Source organism: Mauremys mutica, chromosome 8 (genome assembly GCF_020497125.1).
Source record: "Mauremys mutica isolate MM-2020 ecotype Southern chromosome 8, ASM2049712v1, whole genome shotgun sequence".
Taxonomy (NCBI): Eukaryota; Metazoa; Chordata; order Testudines; family Geoemydidae; genus Mauremys; species Mauremys mutica.
This window is the reverse complement of record NC_059079.1, coordinates 33,993,952-34,019,465: the sequence shown is the minus strand read 5'-3', so window position 1 is coordinate 34,019,465 and position 25,514 is coordinate 33,993,952. Positions and strand designations below refer to the sequence as shown.

The 25,514-nt window shown below is 44.0% G+C and overlaps 1 protein-coding gene across 3 annotated transcripts in view; it reads right to left on the bottom strand.

The window, feature by feature from the left end:
- The window catches only part of CCDC18 (coiled-coil domain containing 18), a 92,145-nt gene that overhangs the window by 48,982 nt on the left and 17,649 nt on the right, over positions 1-25,514 (bottom strand). For 2 of the 3 annotated variants that reach the window (XM_045028134.1, XM_045028133.1), the window contains exons 10-21: positions 23,032-23,135; positions 22,735-22,895; positions 21,546-21,766; positions 19,783-19,893; positions 18,697-18,828; positions 17,757-17,891; positions 16,680-16,757; positions 14,656-14,772; positions 7,639-7,806; positions 7,196-7,338; positions 5,691-5,854; positions 517-730 (exon numbers count right to left, since the gene is read on the bottom strand). In XM_045028134.1, the coding sequence (XP_044884069.1) occupies positions 517-730; positions 5,691-5,854; positions 7,196-7,338; positions 7,639-7,806; positions 14,656-14,772; positions 16,680-16,757; positions 17,757-17,891; positions 18,697-18,828; positions 19,783-19,893; positions 21,546-21,766; positions 22,735-22,895; positions 23,032-23,135 (1,748 nt within the window). The remainder of the gene's footprint in view (positions 1-516; positions 731-5,690; positions 5,855-7,195; positions 7,339-7,638; positions 7,807-14,655; positions 14,773-16,679; positions 16,758-17,756; positions 17,892-18,696; positions 18,829-19,782; positions 19,894-21,545; positions 21,767-22,734; positions 22,896-23,031; positions 23,136-25,514) is intronic. The other variant, XM_045028131.1, reaches the window with a different exon arrangement.

The following is a 25,514-nucleotide window of genomic DNA, read 5'->3' as shown; positions in this document are numbered from 1 at the left end:
ACCATCATTTAACAGCTTTGGACTTAGGCAGCATATTAACAGGTTTTTTTATTACAGATGCCCTCGGGTTACGCAAACCCGACTTACACAAATCCGCACTTAAGGAAAAAGTTCTGTAAGCTAGAAATAAGAGGGTTGTTTGTTGTTTTTTTTCTTGGTTTTTTTTGGCATAGTTGTCGGGTATACGTTTCCGACTTACGCAAAATTCAAGTTACGCAAGGCGTTCTGGAACAGAACGCTTGCATAAGTCCAGGAGCCTCTGTACTGTTATTTTTAAGGCATTCCCAAAAAAATACTTTAATGTTAGTATTTTTGCTTTTAGAAACTAAACAAAATAAACTAAAGAGCTACTTTAAGTTATCCAAAGACCATGAATTAATTTTTCCATCAGATTATAGGGGGCTGCTAAAAGGTGGAAAGCACCATCAAAACCAAGAGACATGCTTCACTGTTCCTAAAACAAACAAAAAAATCACTGGGATTAAGTCTTCAAGACCTGAATAGGAGTTAGCTCACCTAAGTTCAGCTGTTAAATCCTTGATAGCCGCATACTTCTCCTCCAGAGAGAACTGTGCATTCTGTAGCACATCTCGCAGTTCCTGTAACTGTCTCAAAGTGATTTTTAATTCTCCATGGGCATTTTGTAGTTCAGCCTCTAGCTCTTCTATTCTGTGTAAAGCATCCTTTTGCCCAGTCTCACTCTGAAGCAGTTTATCTTCCAGATCACGCACTGTTATGCAAATAGAAATGGAAAAGAAAGTGTACTCACCAGTAACTGGTTCTTTAAATGTTGCCTCTACATATTATTACTTGCAGTACGCACCAACCCCCAATGTCACTGAGCTTTGAGGACATTCTAGAAAAGCAGAGTCCCATTCAAGACTGCATGACCAATCCCTCTGTGACATTATGAAGGTTGTGCACTCCCCAACCTCCTCACTTCTTTTTGCTAAACTTGGTCTTTAAGAGAGCTGAATTCTGAGGAAGAATTGAAAATAGGCAAATAATGGGGAAATGAAGAGGCAACACTCAAAGAAAGAATGGTTATTCTACTGGCAGAGATGTTATAGTAAGTGTGGATCCCACTGTCAGTGCGTATGTCTTGTGTGCAACACGGAATGTTTTAAATAGTAATGTTCTGGGGCTTTGGGGGCCACGTGTGCCCTGTGGCTCCTTGTGCTCCTGTAAAAGAGCATAAAAGGTTTCTTGATATCAAAGAGGGAAAAAACTTCAAGTCCTCCTTGAGGAACAGGTGCATTTTCTGCTCTGAGCTGCATTTACACATGGTGCAGGTACAGTAACTCCTCACTTAACGTCGTCCTGCTTAACACTGTTTCAAAGTTACATCGCTCCTCAATTAGGGAACTTGCTCGTTTGAAGTTGTGAAATGCTCCCTTATAACGTTGTTTGGCTGCCTGCTCTGTCCACTGCTTGTAAGATTCTGTGAAGAGCAGTGACTTTACAAGGGAGCATTGCACAAGTTCCTCTTCTCCACCTCCTCCTCCTCCCTCCCGGCGTTTCCCCTTAGGACTTTCTGGGAGGGAGGGGGAGGAGAGGGGAAGTGCTGCGTCTCCACTCCGCCCCCTCCCTCCCAGAAAGTCCTAAGCGCCACCAAACAAGCGCTGGGAGGGAGAGGATGAGTGGGGAAGCTCCGCGTCTCTGCTCCTCCTCCTCCCTCTCAGAAGTCCCAAGCACAGCAAAACAGCTGTTTGGTGGTGCTTAGGACTTTCGGGGGGCGGGAAGGAGTGGGGATGCAGCGTGCTCCGGAGAGAAGGTGGAGTGGGGGTGGGAAGAGGTGGGCCTGAAATGGAGTGGGGACAGGAAGAGGCAGGCCTGGAGCATTCTCGGCAAAGTTGGCACCTGTTCTTCTCCGGGAAAGCTGCCGCTGCGAAGGTGCTTCCTAGTGTCCTTGCCTGCAGCGGGCTGTGCCTGTGTGGGGTAAGCCAGGGGCACTTCCCAACCACAGTACAGTACTATACTATGTCTGCCCCAAATGTTTTTCCTTGGAACCTAACCCCCCGCATTTACATTAAATCTTATGGGAAAATGGATTAGTTTAACATCGTTTCACTTAAAGTTGGATTTTTCAGGAACATAACTATAACGTTAAGTGAAGAGTTACTGTATGTCTTTTGGCATCCAAAGTGGATGGCATAAGGTTTCTCTGTCCTGGGGTTGGTGCTAGCACTGAGGTCATTGGTGCTGATGAGGTTGTCAGAGAGAAAGCCAACACCAGTGCCAATGACGCTGGTACTTTTTAGGCCTCTTCTCCCTGGTAGAACAAGAGATATGGTGCCTTGTTACCCAGTTACCAGCACAGTTATTAAAGATAGTCTCCTTGACTCCAGCTTGGAGGATCTCTCTTCTCTGGGATCAGATGCTACCTTCAAAGGAATGCTTCAAAAATATCTATTAGGGATATGTCCTTCCCTGAGGCAGAAAAGAGATCTGTTGTGCCCATCAATTAAGGGCATAAGAGCATCACACAAAGGACAGGTTATAAACCCCGTGGGTTTAGAGTCTACCATTACTAAGTGCTTTGCTCAGCTGTTCAAAGAAATATGGGAGAGTGTCTCCTCCATCTTTCTTTTCTTTTTGGAGGGGCAGGGGGACAGACTATCCAATTAAAACAACAAGAAAATAATGTTTAATAATAGGGTGAAGAGGATTTCTTGACAAAAAGATTGCATTTGAAACAGAAGAGCAGACTCAATGTGCCATCTTGATGCTACAGGCAGTAAGAGGGAACAGAAGGTATGTCTACACTAGTAGGTTGATTTACCTTTCATTAGGTCGACTTACATCTACCGCAATAATTACTACAGTGGTACATGTCCACACTACTCTCCTTGGGTGAGTGGTACATGTTCTCACCAGAAGTGCCTCCACCATCCGAAGAGGGGGAGTATGCGGAGCGGAGAGCCTGGTCTCTCAGCTCCACAGGCAGCTCCCTACCGGGAGCCCGGCTGCCCCACAGACTCCCAGCAGACTGCCCCCACCCTGCTCCCCATTCCCTGTCGAGAGCAGGGGGAAGCTTCTTGCCCCTGGGGAACAGGAGATGGGCACTCATGTCAATTTCATGGCTCTAGAAGCCATGAAGTTGACAAGGCTGTCCAGCTCCCGACAGGGGTCCAACTGCCAGGGCTTCTCACCCTGGAGGGGAGTCCAGCTGCCCAACTCTCCAGGGATATGGGGGGTAGGTTGGCTATTTGACAAGATCACCAATAGCTGATGTAAGGAACACAGCATCTACACAGATTCTGTGTTGCCCTAACTATAGCAACATAAGCCCTATGCCTCTTGTGGAGGTGGAGTTATTATGTTGGTGCAGTAGGGCACTTACATCAGTGGGAGCAAGGCTGTAGTGTATACACTGACATCATTAAATCGACATAAGCAGCCTTATGTCAACCTGTGTAGTGTAGACCAGGCCTGAGGGAGGGTCACAGCTGAACTGCCCTTTATGCCCTGACATGAGAAGGAATAGGATGCATGGATGGCCGTGATGGACATTCTCTTCAAAAGATTCTGAGCTTGTGTACATAGGCTCATATGCCCCTACAGTGGGACCCACATGGACATTCAAAAGAACCACCAGTTATTGTTAAGAAATCTACCTTTCTTTGAGTTAGCCTCTGCATATTCCTAAATGTGGGAGTTTAGTAAACAGCATAACCCCTAAGAAGGCAGGCTCAGAAGTTCTAATTAAGCAGGAGCTCCAGAATTACCCTCCCAAAGTATGTATTTGATCTAAATACCAAGCTGTTGAGTATGCAGTACTGCATAAATGTGTCAACAAAATTTCCTGCAGATTTCTATGATGACAATATTATAGAAGCAGGCTATTAATACCATCTTAACAGAGTGAATCCTATGTCCTCTAGCCTAACACATCTTGATACATAATCTAATCCATTTTGACAGATACTAAGTGGAAATGGCATTCCCCTCACACTGATCCTCAATGGCTACAAACAGTTTAGGTGCCTTCCTAAATGTCTCAGTTAACCCTATCAATGTTGTATAGAAACCTAAAGATCAGACTTTGCATTGGTAGTGATTTTCTCCCACATAAAACAAAAAACACCACATATACTTTATGAATTCCATCCTGTTTTGTGAATGCCATTTATGAGTGTAACCTTCATTGTGTAGCTGAGATTTGATACCTAGTGGACAGATGATGGCTGGGAAGCTGTGACAGAGTAGTCAAGTGCCATTGAATGGCTCTTCCCTAATGGAACAATGGGTTTTCTACCAGCAGGGCTATTGATTTAGAATATTTACCTCTTTACACAAAAGCTGATGGGAGTGGGAGCTGGAGTCTCCCCATCCCAACCTTGCAGCACATGGGGACTCAGGGGACACAATCAGTTTTAAGAAGTGGTCATTCGCTAAGGAAATCCAGAAGCAAGAGAGTCAGGCCAAGAAGGCCACAAGGGCTGCCAGGCCTAAGTACTCAGACCACACCCAGGACTTACAAGGGTGGTGAAATCAACTGAGATGGATTGCGTTTGAGTGTTTGTTGTTTTCCATCTATCTATGGCCCTCTTGTCCTTTTTTAAGAGCAAAGTGTTTGTTGATAAAAATTCCATTGTTTAGTGTGTGCCTTGCTTTACTACCATGTTGTCCCTGAAGGATGTAACTAGGAAACCAGAGGTCCCACAGGCAGTTGAACTCTGGGGGAGAATATGTCTAAGCAAATGGGGGCTCAGGTGGGCTGCAGCACTGATTACAGGGTCTAGCCAGAGTGTGGGGTACCACTGCCCAAGAAATGTGTCAGTCATGGGTAGGCACCTCGGACTGCCCTTGAGACCCAGAGCTACAAGCAGTGATCAGTCATTACTCAGATGAAGGGGGCATAGAAGCAAGTGGGATTAAGCAGTTGGATACAATCATAAGAAACTGGTGTCCATCCAGAGAATGAGACTGGACCAAGATTGTGACAAGAGACCTGAGCCACTCTTAGGGTACGTCCATACTACCCGCCCGGATCGGCGGGTAGCAATCGACTTCTCGGAGTTCAATATATCGCGTCTCATCTAGACGTGATATATCGAACTCCGAACGCGCTCCCATCGACTCTGGAACTCCACCACTGCGAACGGCGGTGGCGGAGTCGACGGGGGAGCCGCAGACGTCGATCCCGCGCCGTGAGGACAGGTAAGTAGTTCGAACTAAGGTAGTTCGACTTCAGCTACACTATTCGCGTAGCTGAAGTTGCGTACCTTAGTTCGACCCTCTCCTCGTCCCCCTAGTGTAGACCAGGCCTTAGAGAGATACGGTAGGAATTTGAACTTTCTGATGTAATTGTTCAATATCTTCATGTCCATGACGGAATTTCTTTATTGGAATGAGAAAGAATTTGAAGCTGATATTAGGCCATAGTAGCCTGATAATTGGTGACACTGATTCTCAATGTAACCGAGTCTCCATGGGGGAAGGGCACACCCCACAAGTGGGACTATGTAGAAGGCCAGCTAAAATGAAGACGCCCAAGTAACATTTTACTACCCAGATCTTTTCAAATTGCAAGATTATGAAAAGTCAAAACAGTCATATGTTGAGTCCCTTGCAACTAACTACAAAACAACTGGGGAAGGAGGAGGGGGGAGAATCTATTTTAATACATAAAGCATAAGCAAATAAACCTTAAAGATGAAATTTTTTACATATAGTAAATCATTTACCTTGTTGTGTTTTTTTATTTAGTTCTGACTGAGTGTGCTCCAAAGTCATTTCTAAATGACTTAGCTGCACTGTTTTAGTTTCACCATCTCGTCTTAAATGCACTAGTTCTTTCTCCATACCAATTAGCTCATCCTTGCACTGATCCATCTCCAGCTTAATCTGCCTGAACAAAACACAAAAGGAAACAGAATTAACAAATCACAATTGGAATAATAAAGACAACAACATTTCCCTCACTTCTTTGTGCCCCTCCAGGTCCTTGCACTACCCCAGAGACTCCTTCTTGCTCCCTGCAGTTCCCACTCATTAGGCCATATGCCTAGGAGTCACCTAATAGCTGGGTTCTTTCCCCCGCTCCTCCTACAGGAACCTATCTACAACCTGTAGTTCACCAGCTCAACTGAGCTCTGGCTGCCTTTATAAGGAGCAGGTGCTCTTCAGACTATCACCTGACCTGTTACCCCAAAGCCTCAGTTGGAAGGTAGCTGATTACTCAGAGGTGGAGCTGAGCCCATCTTCCCTAGAAAGGGCCAGTTACTCTGGACAGATTGCTATTTTCAGACCTGGTTCAATGCTTTGTGTATGCAATGAACTCAAGCAGAGAAATTTATACAAAGGCTGAAGCATATCAACTCTCTACGAGTTGGATACCATTTCAACAGTACTATGTTAAACAAATCAATTTAACATACTGTATTATTTTAATTGCATTTCATGTAACAGTTCTGTATAGTTTCCCCGAAAGAAAATTAACAAGTTCATTTTATTTCATCCTTATACTTGTATTTGTAAATTGAGCACATTGGTATGGAATCAATGAAAAACAATAAGTGGGGAACCTACTGATGCCTTTTCACAGACATTATTCAGAAAAAAGCCACATTTTAAAGGGACACTGTTGATATTAATTTTTGTAAAAATATTTTTTTCTAATAGGGCTTAGTTGAAACTGTACAAACTGAAAGAAATAGATTTTAAAAATCCTTAAATTATTTATAAGGCTTTTCTGCTTCTCTGATGTTGACAAGAGTATTTTCGCGATGGAGAGTGGTCAATCCCAAGAGCAAAACCATCAACATTATTATTTTTTAAACCAACACAAGCCCCAATTTCGTGAAAGCACTTAGGAATATGCTTAACTTTAGGCATAAAACTGAAGTTAATGTGTTTATACACTCTTCCTGAATAAGGACGCTTTCTTGAATAGAGGCACACAGAAGGACTAAGCCTGGATATCTGTTTGTAAATTAACAAAAAATAGAAGTGTCCTTAAGCTAGAAATAAAGGCCTGAATTCAACAAGGTTTATGGGATTATTAACATGTTTACAAATAGGCAAATATTCAAGTATGAATCAGGACCAAAGTACTATTCTAAAGCTACATGTACCTGTAAAACATAGTCCTTTCATTAAAAGCATCACATTTTGTGATACAATTTTTTAGTAGTTTTACAATATTGGATCTTCAGAATACACCAAAATGAAAAAAATGTTCTACACATACCCAATTGTGCTAGTAAGTTCAGCCACCTTCTGTCTTTTTAAATCTGCTTCCTGAGAGGCTATACGGAGCTTTCCCTCTGCCTTTCTCAACTCTTCTTCGGAGTTTTCTTTCTGTTTTTGAAGCTCTTGCTCCAGTTTTGATACCTATTTATAGTTGTATTTAATAAGGTATTTAATATCTATACTGTTAAAATATATATAAAAGAATATAAATCTCCCTCTTGAAAAATCACATATGAAAAAGTTAAAAATATTTAATTTCTTTGGTTAGATCCTAAAATCAAATAGAAATCTATAATAATTATATCAATTACATCTGATAATTAAAAGATTATAAACAAAGTAAGCTATCAAATAGATAGATATTGCAATTCCATATAAATACATTTAAATATTTATGTTTACCTATACTATTTAATTCTTCTCATTATGAACGTACTTTACCTGTTTTTCAAGCTTAATCTGGCTATCCTCTAGCTCTCCATTTCTAATTGTCTCCTGCTGTAACATTTGCTGCTGCTGCTGCAGAGTTTGCTGTAGCAGGACATTTTGTTCAGTGGTGTCCTGAAGATTATGATTTCTTTGTTTTATTTCTTTTTGTAACCGGTGCACCTGAAAATACATTAATTTTCTTTACAATGAAACAAAGATATGTATGCCTTATCTTGCTTCCATTTAAGTCGGTCATCCTATTGTTCTTCGTGAGAGGATGATCAGACCCATAATGCAAAAACAAACATACAACTTTACTGAAATCTATTATGAGGAATAACAGAGAGACACTGTAGCACTGGCTGGCAAAGAGCTGAGACTGGCATCTGTTGCTTGGATCATGGGCAGATGTGTGGGATCAGTGTTTGGGGGGGGGAAAACGGATCCTTCACACCCGATCCCTGCACCAGGACATGGCCCTCTCACACACCTGCTTGTGTGCCAAGCAGTGCATCCTTCTCTCAGCTCCTCGCCAGCCAGCCCTCCAGTGTTTCCCCTGGACCTACTGGTGACTATTGGGCTGGGAAAGGGTGGGGGAAAGGGATTCCAAGGCTCCTAATAAAAGACAGTTACCTTTTCCATAACTGGTGTTCTTCGTGATGTATTGCTCATGTCTATTCCACAGGAGGTGTGCATGCTCACCACGTGCACTGGTGCTGGAAGTTTTTCCCCTAGTAGTACCCATAGGGGAGCGTCCCCAGTGACCCCTGGAGTGGCACCTCTATGGCACGGTATAAGGGGTGCTGTGCACCCCACTCCCACCCTCAGTTCCTTCTTGCCAGACAACTCCAACAGCGGGGAAGGAGGGCGGGATGTGGAATAGACATGAGCAACACATCTCGAAGAACACCAGTTACAGAAAAGGTAACTGTCTTTTCTTCTTTGAGTGATTGCTCTTGTGTATTCCACAGTAGGTGATTCCAAGCAATATCGGTTGGAGATGGATAGGAGTTCACAAAGTCTCGGGACGGAGCACAGCCCTGCCAAACCCAGCGTCTTCCCTTGTCTGGGAGACGATCGCATAATGCGAGGTGAACGTATGAACTGAGGATCATGTGGCAGCCCTACAAACGTCCTGAATGGGGACATGGGCTAAAAAGGCACCCCATGAGGCCTGCACCCTAGTCGAGTGTGCCCTCACAATCAACGGAGGAGGAATTCCCGCCAAGTCGTAACAAGTATGGATACACAAGGTGATCCAGTTGGAGAGTTGCTGAGTGGAGATTGGCTGACTCCTCATGCGTTTGGCCGAGGCGACAAACAGCTGCAAAGGCTTTCTGAACTGCCTAGTCTGTTTACAGGTAAAAAGCCAGAGTCCATCTCACATCCAGCATGTGGAGGCAGCACTCCTCACTGGACGCATGGGGCTTGGGGCATAGGACCGGCAGGAAAAATGTCCTGACCCATGTAGTAGGCAAAGACCACCTACAGGAGGAACGAAGGATGTGGGCGGAGCTGGACCGTATCCTTATGAAATAACGTACGGGGGCTCGGAAGTCAGGGCCCTGAGTTCCGAGACCCGTCTAGCTGACGTGATCGCACCAGGAACGCTACCTTCCACGAGAGGTGCGACCAAGAGCATGTAGCTAACGGCTCAAAGGGGGGACCCATCAACAAGACGAGCACCAAGTTCAGGTCCCATTGTGGGACTGGGGGCCTAGTGTACAGGAAGAGACAATCCAATCCCTTAAGGAATCGGCCAGTCATAGCATGGGAGAATACCGCATGCCCCTGCACCGGCGAGTGGAAGGGCAATATGGTCGCCAAGTGCACCTTGACGGACGAGGGCACCGGGTCTTGGGCTCTAAGGTGAAGGAGATAGTCTAAAATGAGCTGGATCTGGGCAGCCACAGGGGAAACGTCCTGCTCAGCTGCCCATCGGGAAAACCGAGACCACTTTGCCAAGTAGGCTCCACACGTGGAGGATTGTCTGCTTTCCAAGAGGACACACTGAACCCCTTCCGAGTACATCCTTTCCTCCCGGTCTAGCCATTGAGCAGCCACACCGTGAGGTGGAGCACCGCTAGGTTGGGGTGGAGGAGATGGCCCTGGTCCTGGGAGAGCAGGTCCGAGTGGGATGGCATCCGGCCATGGCGGGGCGACTGCCAGGCTCATGAGGGTCCTGTACCAATGTTGTCTGGGCCACGCCAGGGCAATCAGGAGGACCTGGGCCCTGTCCGTGTTTATCTTTTCCAGGACCTTGATGATCAGCAGGATCGGGGGGCGGGGGGGGGGAGGCATAGAGAAACTGTCCTGACCAGGACAGGAGGAAGGCATCGGAGATAGCTCCCCCCCGAGCAGAACTGGGGACACTGGCGGTTCTGCCAAGTCGTGAACAGGTACACCTGGGGAGTTCCCCACTCTTGGAAAATCTGTATACCACCTCTGGGTGTAGAGATACGCGTGGTGAGAGGGGAAGTCTCGGCTCAGACGATCCACCTGCGAGTTCTGGATGCCCAGTACGTGGTAGGCCTGTAGGCAAATGTTGTGGGCTATACAGAAGTCCCACAGCCTCAGGGCTTCCTGGCAGAGGAGCAGGCCCCACCTTGCCTGATAATGTAAAACATCGAGGCCGTGTTGTCTGTGAGGATCCTGACCACTCTGCCCTCCAGGTGCAAGCGGAAGGCCATGCACACCAGCCGGACCACCCTGAGTTCCTTGACATTTATATGCAAGGCAAGGTCCTGTGCAGACCACAGATCTTGGGTCTGAACGTCTCCCACATGGGCTCCTCACCCCAGGTCCGAGGCGTCTGACACCAGCTCCACCGACGGGGGCATGCCCCTGAACGGGACCCCATGGAGCATGTTCTCCAGGGAGGACCACCGTTGTAGGGAGGCGATCACTGGCTCGGGCACAGTGAGAACCTTGTCCATCCTGTCCCTGGCCTGGGAGAACACCGAGGCCAACCAGAGCTGGAGGGGCCTCATCCTGAGTCTGGTGCGGCGAACCACATATGTGCATGCTGACATGTGACCAAGGAGCTGGTGACACACTCTGGCTGTCATCACGGGAAACTTTGTAACTGTGTCGACGAGCCCTTTCAGTGTCTCGAATCTGTCCAGTGGGAGGGAGGTCCTGGCCAACATCGTGTCCAGGACTGCCCCGATGAACTCTATGCACTGTACCGGGACTAACGTGGACTTGGTGTCGTTCACCCACAGGCCCAGGGTGGCGCACATGGACAGGAGGAGCGCCACACGATCCCGCACCTGTGACTGGGAGCTGCCCTTGACCAGCCAGTTGTCCAGATAGGGAAAGATTTGGACCCCAGGACGCCTGAGGTAGGCTGCCACCACAGACATGCACTTTGCGAATACCCTGGGAGCAGTAGACAGGCCAAAAGGGAGTACTTCCGTTCTGCCCTCTTAGAGATGAGAGGCAAGGAAGCCAGGGTTTGTCACAAGGCATTTGAAATTTTTGCCACCCCTTCGTGGGTGGAAGGGGCACCCTGCCCGGTACCAAGGCCGACACGACATTGAAGAGGGAGTCGAGGGTTCCTCCACCTCCTCGGCCTGAAGGTTGAGACTTGATGCCACTCTTTTCAATAGTTCCTGGTGGGCCTTAGAGAGGGAGAACAGAGGGAGGAGAGGTCATAATCGCCTCATCAGGGGAGGGTGAGGATGCAGGCATGGTACTCTGCGTACCAACCGGTACTGGAGGTCCCACCACTTGGTCACCCTCTGGGCACAGAACAAGATGCATGTCCCACCAACTCCTTTCTGGAATGCTGGGAAAGGGAGGCCAACGGTTGTTCCAATGCTCCGGCCACCAAGCGAGCCCCCACCGGGGGCTGCGTCAGGGCCCACAGGGCCCACTGGTACCACAGTGCCGGCCAAGGAGCTCAGTGCCACTGTTCAGACTGACTAGCCTGTCCCATTGACTGGACGACTACAAAGGGAGGCCGGGCTAGCATACGATCTGCCGCTGTCCCAGGACTGGGAAGAGCAGTGGCGTCGGGAACGGTGCCAACCACAACAGCATGATCCCAATATGGAGGAACGGTACCGCCGATAGCAGCTGCTCCACAATCAGCTCCAGTGGGCAGATCCGCTGGTGAGGTGCCAGCGATCGACGCCTGGGACTGCGAGAGCGGTGCCGCAGCAGGGTCCTGGAGCGAGACGATGAACAGGAACAGAGTCAATGCCCGTATCATGATGGGCTACAGTAGCCTCTCAGAGGCGAGGACCTCCAGTGCCGTCTGTCTCGGTCTCAACGGGGCCCACTCCCTTCGCGAGGTCTATGGTCCCTCGAGGCAGAGCGGTGCCTGGAACCCCATCAGTCAGAACCCAGCCAGACAACCTGGTGGGGGTCGATGGTGACCGGCGTGGACTACGCATGGGATGGTCACTGAGCGGCGAACAGCATCAGGAACATTCCCTCAAATGCAAATGGTACCGAACAGGAGGCAACTGCAGCGATCCAAGCAGTGGCTTGCCTCTGGACCAAGGAGCCAATGGTGGCGGTGCCCCTGGTACCGGTAGGGACATAATGTCCCGGGCCACTTGCAGGGCCTCCGGCGTGGAGGGCACCCGGACATCCAGGGAAGCCTGCGCTGACTGGGCCAGGTTACTCTGCTCAACCTGAGTTGGAGGCCTGGAGGCCGATGGGCACTGAGAACTGTCCAACGTGGGTCTAGTCTCTCCCCCGGTCTTGCTCCTCTTCTTAGCCTTCTTGGTGTGCCCCGCAGACAGGAGGCACTGAAGGATCACCATGCACCGACACCGCGATGCCAGGTGCCAACTCAGAGCGGCGCAATAGAGTCGGGGTCAATGCCAACTCCATCAGAATGGCTCGGAGCCGAATGTCTCTTTCTTTCTTGGTCCAAGGCTTGAAAGATCTGCAAATCTTGCAGCAATCGCGGAGATGGGTTTCCCCAAGGCAGCGTAAACAGTCCGCATGCAGGTCACTCATTGGCATCGGCCACCTGCAAGTGTTACACGATTTAAAGCCCGGGGCATGCCCCAACCCGGGTGAACTAAACTAAACTAACACTAATCTAAACTACTTCAACTACAGGTACTACTACTACGAACGAACAAGAGTTCTAGAGGAAAGCTGCAGACTAGTTGGAGCAGAGCAGTTCTGATGCACCTTCACTGGTGGCAAGAAAGAACAGGAGGGGGGGCGTGTGCACAGCGTCCCTTATACCACACCATAGAGGCACCACTCCAAGGGTCACTAGGAGTGCTTCCCCTACTGCTAGGGGAAAAACTTCCAGCACCGGTGCACGTGGCGAGCATGCACATCTACTGTGGAATAAACATGGCAATCACTCGAAGAAGAAATGCACTTTGTCCATCCTGTCCCTATCTCCCCGCCAGCCAGCCAGGAAGCAGCAGCAGCAGCCTGGGTGCGAGCTGAGTGCAGAGCGAGCCAGGTTTACAATCCCTGGCCTGGACCATGCTGGGCCGGATGTCTGGCGCCATCTGGTGAGATACCCCGCAACGGCCTCTGGCTTACCATCCCTTCTACTCCCCAGGATAGGACTGGCACCGCCACCTCCCAGCCTGCTAACCCTCCACAAGCAGCCTTAGCAGGGAAGTGGAAGCTGAGATGGCCACTTCTGCCTCCTTGCTGTTGGGAAAAAATTGCAGCAATTCTCAGGGGCAGGAGGAGGCTTGGCAGTTGTCCACATCCCATGAAATTCAAAACACTTAGCTGTGACACTGCTGTGAATTTAAACAAAACAAAACAAAACAAAAACAAAATCTGTGATTTCCACAGGGTCTTATCTATAGGTTATCTTTCCTATATAAAAAAAAAAAAAGAGGTAATGTAAAATTAACAGTTGATCACTCTTCTTCAGCTTCCTATTCTCTCTTGGCTTTGCAATTTTGTGGTTCCTGGTTCTCTTCCTACCCTACTCCTTCAGCGGCTCATTTTCCCCTTCACATTCTGTCCTGGTTCCTATGCTCTTCTCTATTTTTGTAAACTCAATCTGTTCCCCTCTCCTCCAATTACCACCTATATGCAAATGATCCAAGATTTTCAACAATGATTAGTGACTTTCGGTACCTAATTTGAGACACGTTAAAGGAGCCTAATTTTCAGGGGGTGGATGCTCAACATTTTCTGAAAAGTCATGCCCCTTTAAAGCATCTCAAGTTGCACTTCCAAATATGGAGGCACCCATTATCACCAGTCACTGATGAATATCTTGGCCATCATTACCAATCTTTACCTTTAACCTTGCCCCACTATCCAGTCTCCCCATCTCTAAATATCAGTTATAGATTTTAAGGGCAGAAGGGAAGAGTAGACCATCTAGTTTGACATCCTGTGTATCACAAACCATAAAATTTCATCCAGTTATTCTTATACTGAGCCAAATAACTTGTGTTTAGCTAAAGCATATCTTCCAGAAAGGCATCCAAGAGATAGGGAATCCATCATTTTTCTTGGCAGTTTGATCCAATAATTAAATCACTCACTAGTAATATTTTGTGCTTTATTTCTAATTTGAATTTGTCTGGCTTTAATTTCCAACAACTGGTTCTTGTTATGCTTTTCACCACAAACTTAAAGAGCCATTTAGTACCTGTTTCTCCCCCACCCCCCCCATGAAGGTACCCCTATACCTATACTATAATCAAGTCACTTCACTAATTTCTTTTTGATTAGCTACACATTAACACAATTGCCATAGCCCTCTCAATTTCAGTCATTCCATAACTGAATGTGTCCTTCCTCCTGATCTTGCTTCTCTGGCTTTACTAACAACTCCCTTATATTGGATACTACTACTTTTCACCTACCACATCCACTCTCACAAAGTCCTATTGCTTCTCCCTCTTTGTCACAAAAATTTGCCCCTTTTCACAATCCCTACTGCTAAAATTTTGTTCACCTCTCTCCTTGCCTACTATATCCTTCTTTTAGACACAAATTCTAATATTTGATAATGGATAACACCAGTTTTATCTGTAACAGAGAAAAACTAAGTTAATAAAGCAAATTAAAGTTTACCTCTTCAGACTTCTTCTTTAGCTGCTTTTCAAATGACTCCTTATTTTCTTCTAATTGACTCAGATACAATCTAAGCTCTTCCTTACAAATGTCTAGTGCTGACTCTAGTTGTCTGACCTAGTTACGTGTAAGAGACCATTTAAAATAAGTAATGACTAATTGTTCAGAATTGATCAAGAAGTCTAAAATAATTCATTAAAACCTGCTTGTTAATTCTGCCATTTTGTGTGATATAACTACAAATATGGATAAAAAAAAATCTTTAATTTCTCTGAAATTTACTTTTAACATAACATTTAAATAATGAAAAATATTCATACAAAAACTTACAAAAAATTTATGTTTTTAAGTCATAAGAGATTATAAATTATGCAAAGACATTACAATACCTGTCATCAGCTACAGTTTAAGGACATGTTATATATATATGAATAGCTGACTAAGTATTGTGAATATATATATATATATATATATATATATATTCACAATACTTAGCCAGCTATTCACTTGTGCATCATTTACAGAGAAAGTGATTAAAAGGCTATAAAATGCCAGCTTTATGTATGGGATACCTTCATAAGGTTGAGAATGATACATTCTTATGTAAATTATGACAAGTCAACACTCAAAAAAGATTCATATCTAAAACCAAAATATTTTATTGTGCAATTACAAAATAGCAGATCCACTTTTATTTTCTGCATTGAGACTGCAGTTCCTGAGTTTCATCAGGAGGGAAAAGAACAAGGTAAACATAAAACAGCATAGCATGATGATGATCTTGACAATTTAACAAATGTATCTTACATTTACATTACTACTAATTTGGACTTGCACCCTGAAATCACAAACTTAGATACACAATTTATATACAACAATAACTAGGGACCGCAACTATCTCTGGGGTAAAATGCAGCAATTGTAACATTAAAAAGCGTTGGGAAGGAAGTGAAGATTTCCATATCAAATTGCAACAGCAGTGGAAAATTTAGACAGGCAGTCTGCAGTTTTCCACACTAGAATTTTACAAGTCCATGAGGTTAACACACACACACTTTTTTTTTTTTTTTTTAATTAAAGGGAGGGGGGAAAAAAGCTTCAAGTTATCTCTGATTAGAAGTAGTCAGGGACTTTCATTTTATATTTCACCTGAAAAACACCACTGGCAGCAGTACCCTGTAACAGTAACAGACCACTGGTTCAGTACAAACTCGGACGGAAGCAAGCTACTGAATCACCAACACCACTTCTTAAAGCACCTAAACAATAGGTGGGATAGCTCAGTGATTTGAGCATTGGCCTGCTAAACCCACGGTTGTGAGTTCAATCCTTGAGGGGACCATTTAGGGATTGGTCCTGCTTTGAGCAGGGGGTTGGGCTAGATGATCTCTGAGGTCCCTTCCAACCCTAATAATCTATGATTCTTGGATGCCTTCTCATCCCAACCAATCTTAGGTTATGAATTCAAATGCTATTACAGCACAAGATGGCATTGCTTGGCAAAACTACTGTTGCCAGTACTGCATTGAAGAGACTTGCCAGACAGACACTAGTAGGAGGAGTAAACGGGCTAAAGAGTTTGAAGAAGTCAGTTTACTTTTACAGTTACTATTTAGCCTAAAATAAATATTGCATCTATAGTGAAACCTGAAAAAAAAAAAAAGAGACCCTTATTCGTCACTCTCTTGTCTTTAGAGATTCCCCAAACTATCTCCAAATGTAGCAATTCCAATTCTGCTCTACTTATACTACAAGAGCATCTTAGCCAGGAAAAATGATTTTTGTTGGTACATTCAGCAGTCACTTAAAGCAGGTTTCACTATAATATTTCTCTTTTGTTTGTTCATTCTTAAATGAAGGATGAAAGAAGGACTGGAAGGTAATGACACCTTTTGGAATATTTACATGAGCTCTATAAGTAACTTGGAGGTGTCTCATCCAGAGGGAATGGAAAAGAGCTACATAAATACGGCAATTCAAAAAAGAAAAAGGTATTAATCAAAAACAAGAAAAATCATACTTACTTTGATTGTTTCTTCCGTTAATTGGCTTTGCAACATTTTCAAAGCTTCTTCTTTCTTGGTATTTTGCTTTTCCATTTCCTGTTTGCATAGATTTACCAAAGGAGACAAGATGTGAATATAACTGAATATATAAAAGTTATACTACGGGAAACCAGCATACTAGAAAATGAAAAAATATTTGGTTAGTGACAAAAATGTTTGTCTTTATATTGTATTAACATGCATTTTTCTTCTAACTAATTTGGCCCTGATTCCGTCACGTTGTGGTCGCCTTACACTTCCCTAATGGCAGAAAGCGGCTATAAAGAGAGAGTGTAGGTTGCTCCTGTAGAATATTCTCATTATAGGTAAGGCCCTACTTGAATTGCAGGATGATAGTCAAAAATATTGCAGCTGAGTTGCGGACAAGCCATGGAAAATTGCAGAAAAGTAATAATGGACCTTATTATTTGCGATAATAAAGCCCATTATTACTGTTCTGCAATTTTCCATTGTTAGCTGAGAGTGGGCACTCCCGCTGTTGGCCACCCAGGTCTGACAGCAGGGGTCTGGGGCTGACAGCGGCCACCCTGGGCTGACAGCAGGGGCTCCTGCTCTCAGCCCCGGTGTGGCCAGGCTCCCACTGTCAAAAGGCAATGGAAGCCTAATATTGTAGAATCTGCAACATCGCAAGTTACATAGGGCCTTAATTATAGGATAGTTCTTCACCTGACATAGAGCAGATGTAAGGCTCTATGCTGGCCTCCTTTCTTGTCCCTAGTGGAGGAGGCATATTGAGATGCAAGCCAGGATGTGACCCGAGTGATATTCTGTGCTGGAATAAAAGCCATGGAGGGTCATTAAAGTCAGGGCAATTTAGAGCAGCTCTGGGACTGGTCTAGGTTGCAACAGGTACAGAGGCCAGAATTAGGGAGCAGGCAAAGATGGCTTAAAAAACAAAAAACCCCACCCATCTTTGTCTACCCCTATCTTTCCAGTACCCAGCAAAATTAAGAGAGAGAACCCAGCCCTTCATCTCTAAAAACTAGTCAATCAACATTTGGTTTGCTATTAGACAGAATTAATAGTCAATATTACCTCTCTGCTTTCTATCAGCAGCCGATCCAATGATTCAAGGTGACGCTGTTTACATACAATATCTTCTTGTAAAACAGACATTGTCTTTTCTAGCTCATTAATTTGCTGGTGTTTCATAGCCAACTGAGTCTGAAGCTATACACACAAAAAAATTCCATTATTTATTGTTTTAATGTAGTTTCTTATAAAAGCCTCTTTTGAGATTTAAAAACCATCTACACATATGGTTCCATTTGGTTCATTTACCACCAAAAAGCAGTCATCCCTAGAGTGAACACAAAATGATCATACTGATGCCATCAACAACACCATACAATCTAGGAACAGGTATAAAAATTACATTACTGATTAAAGCAACAGGAGAACATAGGCAGAATATAGTTACTTTGCATGCTGAAATTGGTCAAGACACAAGACATACTCTACTTTTGCAAAATATGACATGAAATCTTCCATGACTGCAAGCAGTAAGGGTTTCAGTTTCAAAAAAGGTCATCTGAAAGTTATTAAATGTTTCTAAAAAAAATTGGAGGAACATTATCAAAGATCACTCTGTCTCAGTGGGAAGGAAAATACTGCCTGGGGCTGTATTATTTTGGCTGGGGATTCTCCTCATGGCCAGAGGAGAGAAGCTCAAGTCAGTCTCCACTTTCTCCCCACATTAAGGACCCAGGGGAAGAGGTCTTCATGGGGTCTAGGGAAGTGGGGTGATGGTGTTATAGAGGTGTCTGACTTTCACTTCTACATGGCAGAGAAGAGAGTCACAAGTATCCAGGGGACAGTCTTTATAATGCTGAATGCTAAAGAGAGGGAGTGTATGGAGGAGATATCATGAACTTTTTAACCCCAGAATTACCGAGGAATGAAGATACGGAAATTAAATTTACATAGAAAACATTAGAGATATATATGACACACACATTAGTGCATAATCTCTTACTATTTCAATCTGTTTTTCCATCTCTTTGTGCTGTTCAAGATGAATTAACTTTGCTTTTTCAAAAGCTATAGTTACTTGCTCATGTTCTTCATTAATATTTGCTTCCAAGTTGCGAATCTGGCCATTCTTTTCCTGGAAATATTTTTTAAAATCCTTAATCAGAATATATAGACCTTTTGATATCAGGTAATGAGTTATTTTTTGTGTAAGCAATAAGGAAGTATGAAAGCCTCAGACTCAGAAGAACAATAGATAAAATTGGAATTTAATATTAATGTTTTACATTTATATAGCATTTTTCACCCTGTAAAATCTCAAAGCATTATACAAAGTACAGTGTAAACACTGAAATGCAGCCATCTCAGACATGGAGGGTAGCTGTCAGATGGACAGCTGCAACAGATGACAGCACACAGTAGTGAGAGAAGGAAAATGTTGGCCAAGGATGTCAAGGCAAACCCCTACTCTTACAAGAAATGTCATGAGGCCATGAAAGGAAAATAATTTGACCACAGTGAATATTAAATATGAAGGAAGTGAAGAGAGCAATCTTAAGCACGTAAAAACTAAAATATTTTAATAACTTTGAACTGTTATTCTTTTTCAAATGTAACAGTACAGGAAAGAGCTGGATTTTCAATCATTAAATATTTCTAACTGACAAATATTTTCCTATACTGCAAAAAACTGTAGAAAGACAATTTAAAAAAAATATTTATATATACTTACAAAAGTGACTGCTTCTTGGATTTAAAAAATATGAGTAAAATCCTGGCGCTACTGAAGTAATTGGCAAAACCATCATGGACTTCAGTGGGGCCTGGATTTCATTCCATATGTAATATAAAGAAAACTATTTATAACCATTTAAGAATTTTCATGGGTGTTCAAGGGTAAAAACTCCAGGATATTCTCTTTAAAGCAAGATTATTTGGGTTATTAAAATTGTGTGATTTGTACTAAGAGATCTTGCACTCTATCTGGTTTGTACATGTATAATGCCAGCATAATAACTAAAAATATATAGTAACACACCAAAATTGTGTGATTTTACACAATTATGACTTCTCAATGAAAATTTCTTACTATGAGCTCCTGATCCAGCTCAGTACATCTTGCAGCAGCAGCAGAATAAGCAACTGTCTTTTCTTCCAACTGCTTTTCAAGTACTGAAAGCTGAGAGGATTTCTTTGTTATCTGAACATAAACAGAATATAAACCATTAAAAGAGATTATTTTTCTTTCCTAAACATAAGATTATAAAGACCTATGCATGTGTATATTTTTCTAACTGTGATGTTTATATAATGGTGCATATGTAGTATAAGTACAGCCTGCTAAGAGCAGTATGGTAGGTAAAGATTATGTAGGACAACTGATTTAAGGTTTGTTCAATTATTTGTGAATGCTTTCTTGAAAACTGACTCGTTATTAACTATTACTTTTTATTAGTTACATAGACAAGAAATTTTAAGGCAACTTATCTTCAATGTGTGCAATTTACCATAATTACAATACCACAATAGTGAGTCAAATGTTAGACATCTATAATATTTGGGGTCATTAAAACAGCCATTACAAAACAAATTATGCTGAAATTGGATATACACGTTAGGAATTTGAATGCTAATGCCGTTTAATGCCATTGGTGAGTTATAGCTTTCATTGCCTTAATTTCTCTTGTGATTATCTAGTAATAGTGCTGGTCTCTGGCAAATATTCAGCATATTTCTCATTAAATACCTACTCAGCACTTGGGTATCCACTAGTACAGAGGTGGGGCAAACTATGGCCCGCGGGCCACATCTGGGCCCTTCCTGCCCGGCCCCTGAGCTCCTGCACGGGAGGCTAGCCCCCTGCACGGGAGGCTAGCCCCCGGCCCCTCCCCCGCTGTTTCCCCTCCCCTGCAACTTCAGCCTGCCGCGCCACCAGCACAATGCTCTGGGCGACCAGGCAGCACAGCTGCATAGCCGCTGCCTGACCCGGTGCTCTGAGCTGCACCGTGGCGCAGCTGCCGGTCCTGGTGCTCTGGGCGGCATGGCTGTAGTCCCGGTAAGGGGGCAGGGAGCAAGGGGAGGGGTTGGATAGAGGGCAGGGAAGTTTGGGGGTGGTCAGGAGGCAGGGGTGTGGATAGGGGGCGAGGAACATGGTGGCAGGGGTCGGGGGGGGGGGAAGAGACAGTCAGGCAGGAGATGGGGCGTTGGAAGGGGTGGCGGGGGCAGTCAGGGGCAGGGGTTCCAGGAGTGGCCAGGGAGAAGGGGTGGTTGAATGGGGCAGTCAGGAATCAGAGGAGGGGTTGGATAGGGCAGCAGGGGGTTCAGGAGACAGAGAACAGAGAGGGGTGGATGGGGCAGGAGTCCTGGGAGGGCTGTAAGCGGGGGAGGGGTTGGATAGGGGGTGGGGCCAGGTCACGCCTGGCTGTTTGGGGCAGCACATCCTCCCCCAGCCAGCCTTCCATACAATTTTGGAAACCCGATGTGGCCCTCAGGCCAAAAAAAAAGTTTGCCTGCCCCTGCACTAGTAGGTTTTAGTTCCCCCCGCCCTCAATCACTCACACACACACACACACGTCTACCACAAGAGGGCACCCACTGACAATCTAAATAGCAGCAATTTACACAGCAGCTTTATAACCTGGGATTTTGATGTTATTAACATATTACGGTCCGAGTTTTACCTCCAGATTTTCCTACACCCCCAATAAATCTAATTCTTATTCTCTCCAAATAGTCTTGCATCAGAAAACAAACATGGCAATGAAAGTTTTCAAAAAAGGGGAATTGTGTCAATTATTGCATTTAATTCAGTGATCAAAGGTGACACACTTTTCAGCCCTCCTAACAACTTACTTCTCGCTCTAAGTTAGTAGTTTTTGCAGCCTTCTCCAGTAGTTCTTCCTGTATAATTTGAAACTGACTGGCTCTCTGGGCCATGCTGGTCTTTAAAGAAGAATTCTCCTCTTCTTCTTTTGATAGCTTAGCATGTAACTCTTCTATCTCTCTTGTGAATCTTCGACGCTCCTTTTCAAACTGTTTACTGATGAGCTCCAATTGTTGACATTTTCTCTCTTTTTTAAAAAAAGTTTTATTTATAGATGGACAATTAAAATTAGAGATAATCAAGTTGTAAAAAGACATGCCTGATGATGACAAGTAGTTTGATAGCAGCATGTTAAGTTACCACAGGAGCCCCAGGGCTCAAGAGTAACCTCAGAAAATTTTGCCCTCAGAAGTCAATGCCTGTTGTGGAGGTTACATTTAGGCTTTGGGAGAAAAAGCACAAAATGCACTGCTATGAATGTATACCTGAAGTCATTTTATTGTGCAGCACTGAGGGCAATCAGAAATCTACAATCCTACTTTTCTAGAGCTGAAGCGCCCTAATGACGGTAGAAAAAGAACAAAGGAAAAAATGAATAACTGGAGACCTCATCATACCAGAAAAGGGAGAAACTTAAGTTATCCATTTTTAACATATTTTGAGTCTGGGGCCAGGGCAAGCCATGGAAAGCCCATTGAAATAAAATAAAATAAATACACTCCCCTCTACCCCGAAATAACGCGGTCCTCCCCACGTCCGCCCAACTGCCGCTCTCCTGCTCGCCGTCTTCCCGTCCACCTGCCTCCTCATCCCCTTCCTGCCTACCACTCACCTCCCCATTCACCTCCTCACCCCGCTTGCCCACCCACCTGCATCCCACCCTTAACACGCCGACCTGCCGGAGAGCTCAGCCCCACCCCCCCAGAGCGCTGCTTTACCGTGTTATATCCAAATTCCTATTATATCGGGTCGCGTTATATCGGGGTAGAGGTGTAAATAAAAATTAAAATGCACATTGAGCCTCAAGACTATGATAAATACCAAAATAGCTAAACCCTTGCTCTCCATAAGGGCATCTGTTATCTTATTACAGAAAATATTAAAATAGCAAAATTAAAACCTACAAAAATGTTAACTCACATTCTGCAGTCATTTTTAAATAACTATGTCAGAAGGAATTTTATAGTTTTTAAGTCAACTATTTTACACCATGCTCACCTGTTTGATTTCCAATCAGTTTTACAGGTTCTGTCTCTAGGCCATGTAATCTGCCACTTTCTTGTCCCTCATAATCATTAGAAAGATGTTGAGCTACTTTACTGACAGTTAGGTTTGCCTGAAGCTTTTGAATTTCTGCTTCTTTCATTGCCAGTTTGATTCTAGCACAAAGAAAAAGATATAAAATGTTATGAGAAAAAGTATTCTTTAAAAGTATTTTTCTCTCTTTGCCAGTAGCAATACCTCCTAAATACTATTCTAAAGTCTTGCTATAGTTCAGGGCCCTTAAAAATATACCTTAGATCTGCAATCAGAGATTTGTTTGATTCGCAACAAGAGGCATACATAGCTTCCTTTGCAGAGGAACTGGCCATCTGACGTTTCGAGTGATGCAATTTAAACTGCAAGTTAAGAAAAAAGAACTAATGAAAATATAAACTTTTTCTATGATAAATTCACATACTGTACAAGCAGAATGTTTTGCAAGGCACAAAGATTTGAACATCCTGGCCTAAGTGGGTACCTATACATAGAGTCCTTAAAAAAGTGATGTTTGGAGGGGGTAAGCATTAGAGGTCCCATCAAATGGAGCTGTGGGCAATGGGCACCTTGAAACTCAGGTCATATACTTAGATGCCTAAATTTAAATTTAGACACTCAAATTTGAAAATTTTAGCCATTAAATATCACACTTATGAAGTATCAGTAATGACTCCAAAGCTGAGCTTGTTTTGAACTTTTCACTTAAAGGAAAGTTAATTCTGCTTTATTTCAATGAGTGAATTTAATCTCCCAGTTTCTCACAATTACAGTTGAGAGGACATCTGAATTTTCTATTAAATTATTTGGATAAAATAATTACTAATTTTCCTGAAAAAAAAATTGATTAAAAGCCACTCAGTTTGAAATTGGCATTATTACAACATCTCTGAGACAGCCCACTTTGGAGATTCAAAAATTACAAACAGTGGTATTCAACTTTCCTAATTACCCTGTACATTTATGGAACGAAAAGCAGATGGAGAGATCAACATTCACAATGTACTCCTGCTCTCCAATGCTTCCTCTCTGGCCCTGCTACCCAGTCCACCTCCCTAGCTCTGCTCATCAAAAATTACCCTCCATACAGCACCGGATCTTGGGTTTCTTTGTGACTCCTTCCGATCCATGCTCTACCCACCAAATTTCTTGCAAACCCGATAAAGTTCACAAGTGCAAGTCCCAGTTTGATGGACCAGAGCTTCATTCTGGTGAGCCATATGACGTTTCTTCATGAATCATCATCATCATGTTTCCATTATGCCTCTGGTGTTTAGGGCAGCGACAAAGCTCCTCCACTCTTGTGTGTTTCTGGCAAGTCTTTCAATGATTCCCCAGCTGTGCCCCAGGTTTTTCAGCTCAGCTTCCACAGCTCTTCACCATGTTGTTTTCGGGCGACCTAGTTTTCGTTTGCCTTCAGGTGTCCATCTTATTGCTACTCTAGCGATGGAATCAGTTTCCATCTGCAGCACATGGCCAATCCATCTCCAACGCCTCCTAGCAATGATAGTGCTCATTCATATCCTTTTGGCTGCACTGTGTCAATAGATCCTGGCTTGAGAGTGTTCTCGGCCAAAAGATACGGAGGACTTTGGACATGTCATACTGTCTCATTCCCTAACTTCTGCACTATAAAGTAATGTTGAAAGTACACAGTTATGATAAATCTTGAGTTTGATTTTGGTGTTGTATTTAGATGATTTCCAGACTGTATTTAAGCTCCTGAAGGTGTTCCTGGCTTTACTGATTTTGTTCCGGATGCCCTGGCTTGTTCCACCATCCTGGCTGATGGTGCTGCCCAAGTATGTGAATGTTTCTAAATTGGTGAGAACATAATCCTCTATCCATACTGGCAATGGTGAGGCAATATTAAAGGTCATGATATCTGTCTTATTGCAGTTGATTTTCAGTCCAATCTGCTGTCTGAATGCGTTGAGTCAAGTTGTTTTTTCTTGTATATGGTGTTGGGTATGTGATCGGAGAGCGAGATCATCTGCAAAGTCCAAGTCTTCAAGGGATTAGAAGGGTATCCATTTAATGCCTCTTGGCACGTCTTCTGTTGTACGCTGCATTACCCAGTCGATGGCAATATTGAGGAGGATTGCAGACATGATACACCCTTGACATACTCCTGTTTTGACTTCAAAACTGAGCTCACTGTGATCAACACTGCATGTAAAGTTGAAATAAAAGCTTTTGATTATGTTGATAGAGGCTGCTAACTCAGGATTTACCTTGAACAATTCTGCATTCAAGTTACCCTTGCCGGGAGCTCTCTCATTTTTTAAGGATTTGATGGCTTGAATAATCTCTTCCTTAGTTGGGGTGTCTTCTGCCTCTTGGATGTTTGCTTCCTCTTTAGGTGGCTCCCTGTTCAGCAATTCTTTAAAATGCTCAGGCCAGTGCATTTCTAGTTCTTTTTCTGTTGTTAGTAGGTGGCCTTGTTTGTCCCTGAAGAGAGTGTTTGTTGGTGTCTGCCGTTTACCACTAATAAGCCACATCATTTTATAGACGGTTCCTTGTTCACCACAAGCAACTGCATCCTCTGCTTGTGTTGCCAGGTTATCAATATAATGCCGCTTGTCCGCTCTCACAAGGCATTTGACTTCCCAGTGTGCCTTGCTATACTGCTCGTGGTATCTGTCCTTTAGCTTCTGGGATTTTGTGTCTAAAAGACCTTTTTCTTCAGGGCTCGTCTGGTTTCTATGGCATTCCATGTGCTGGGTGTAATCCACTCCTTC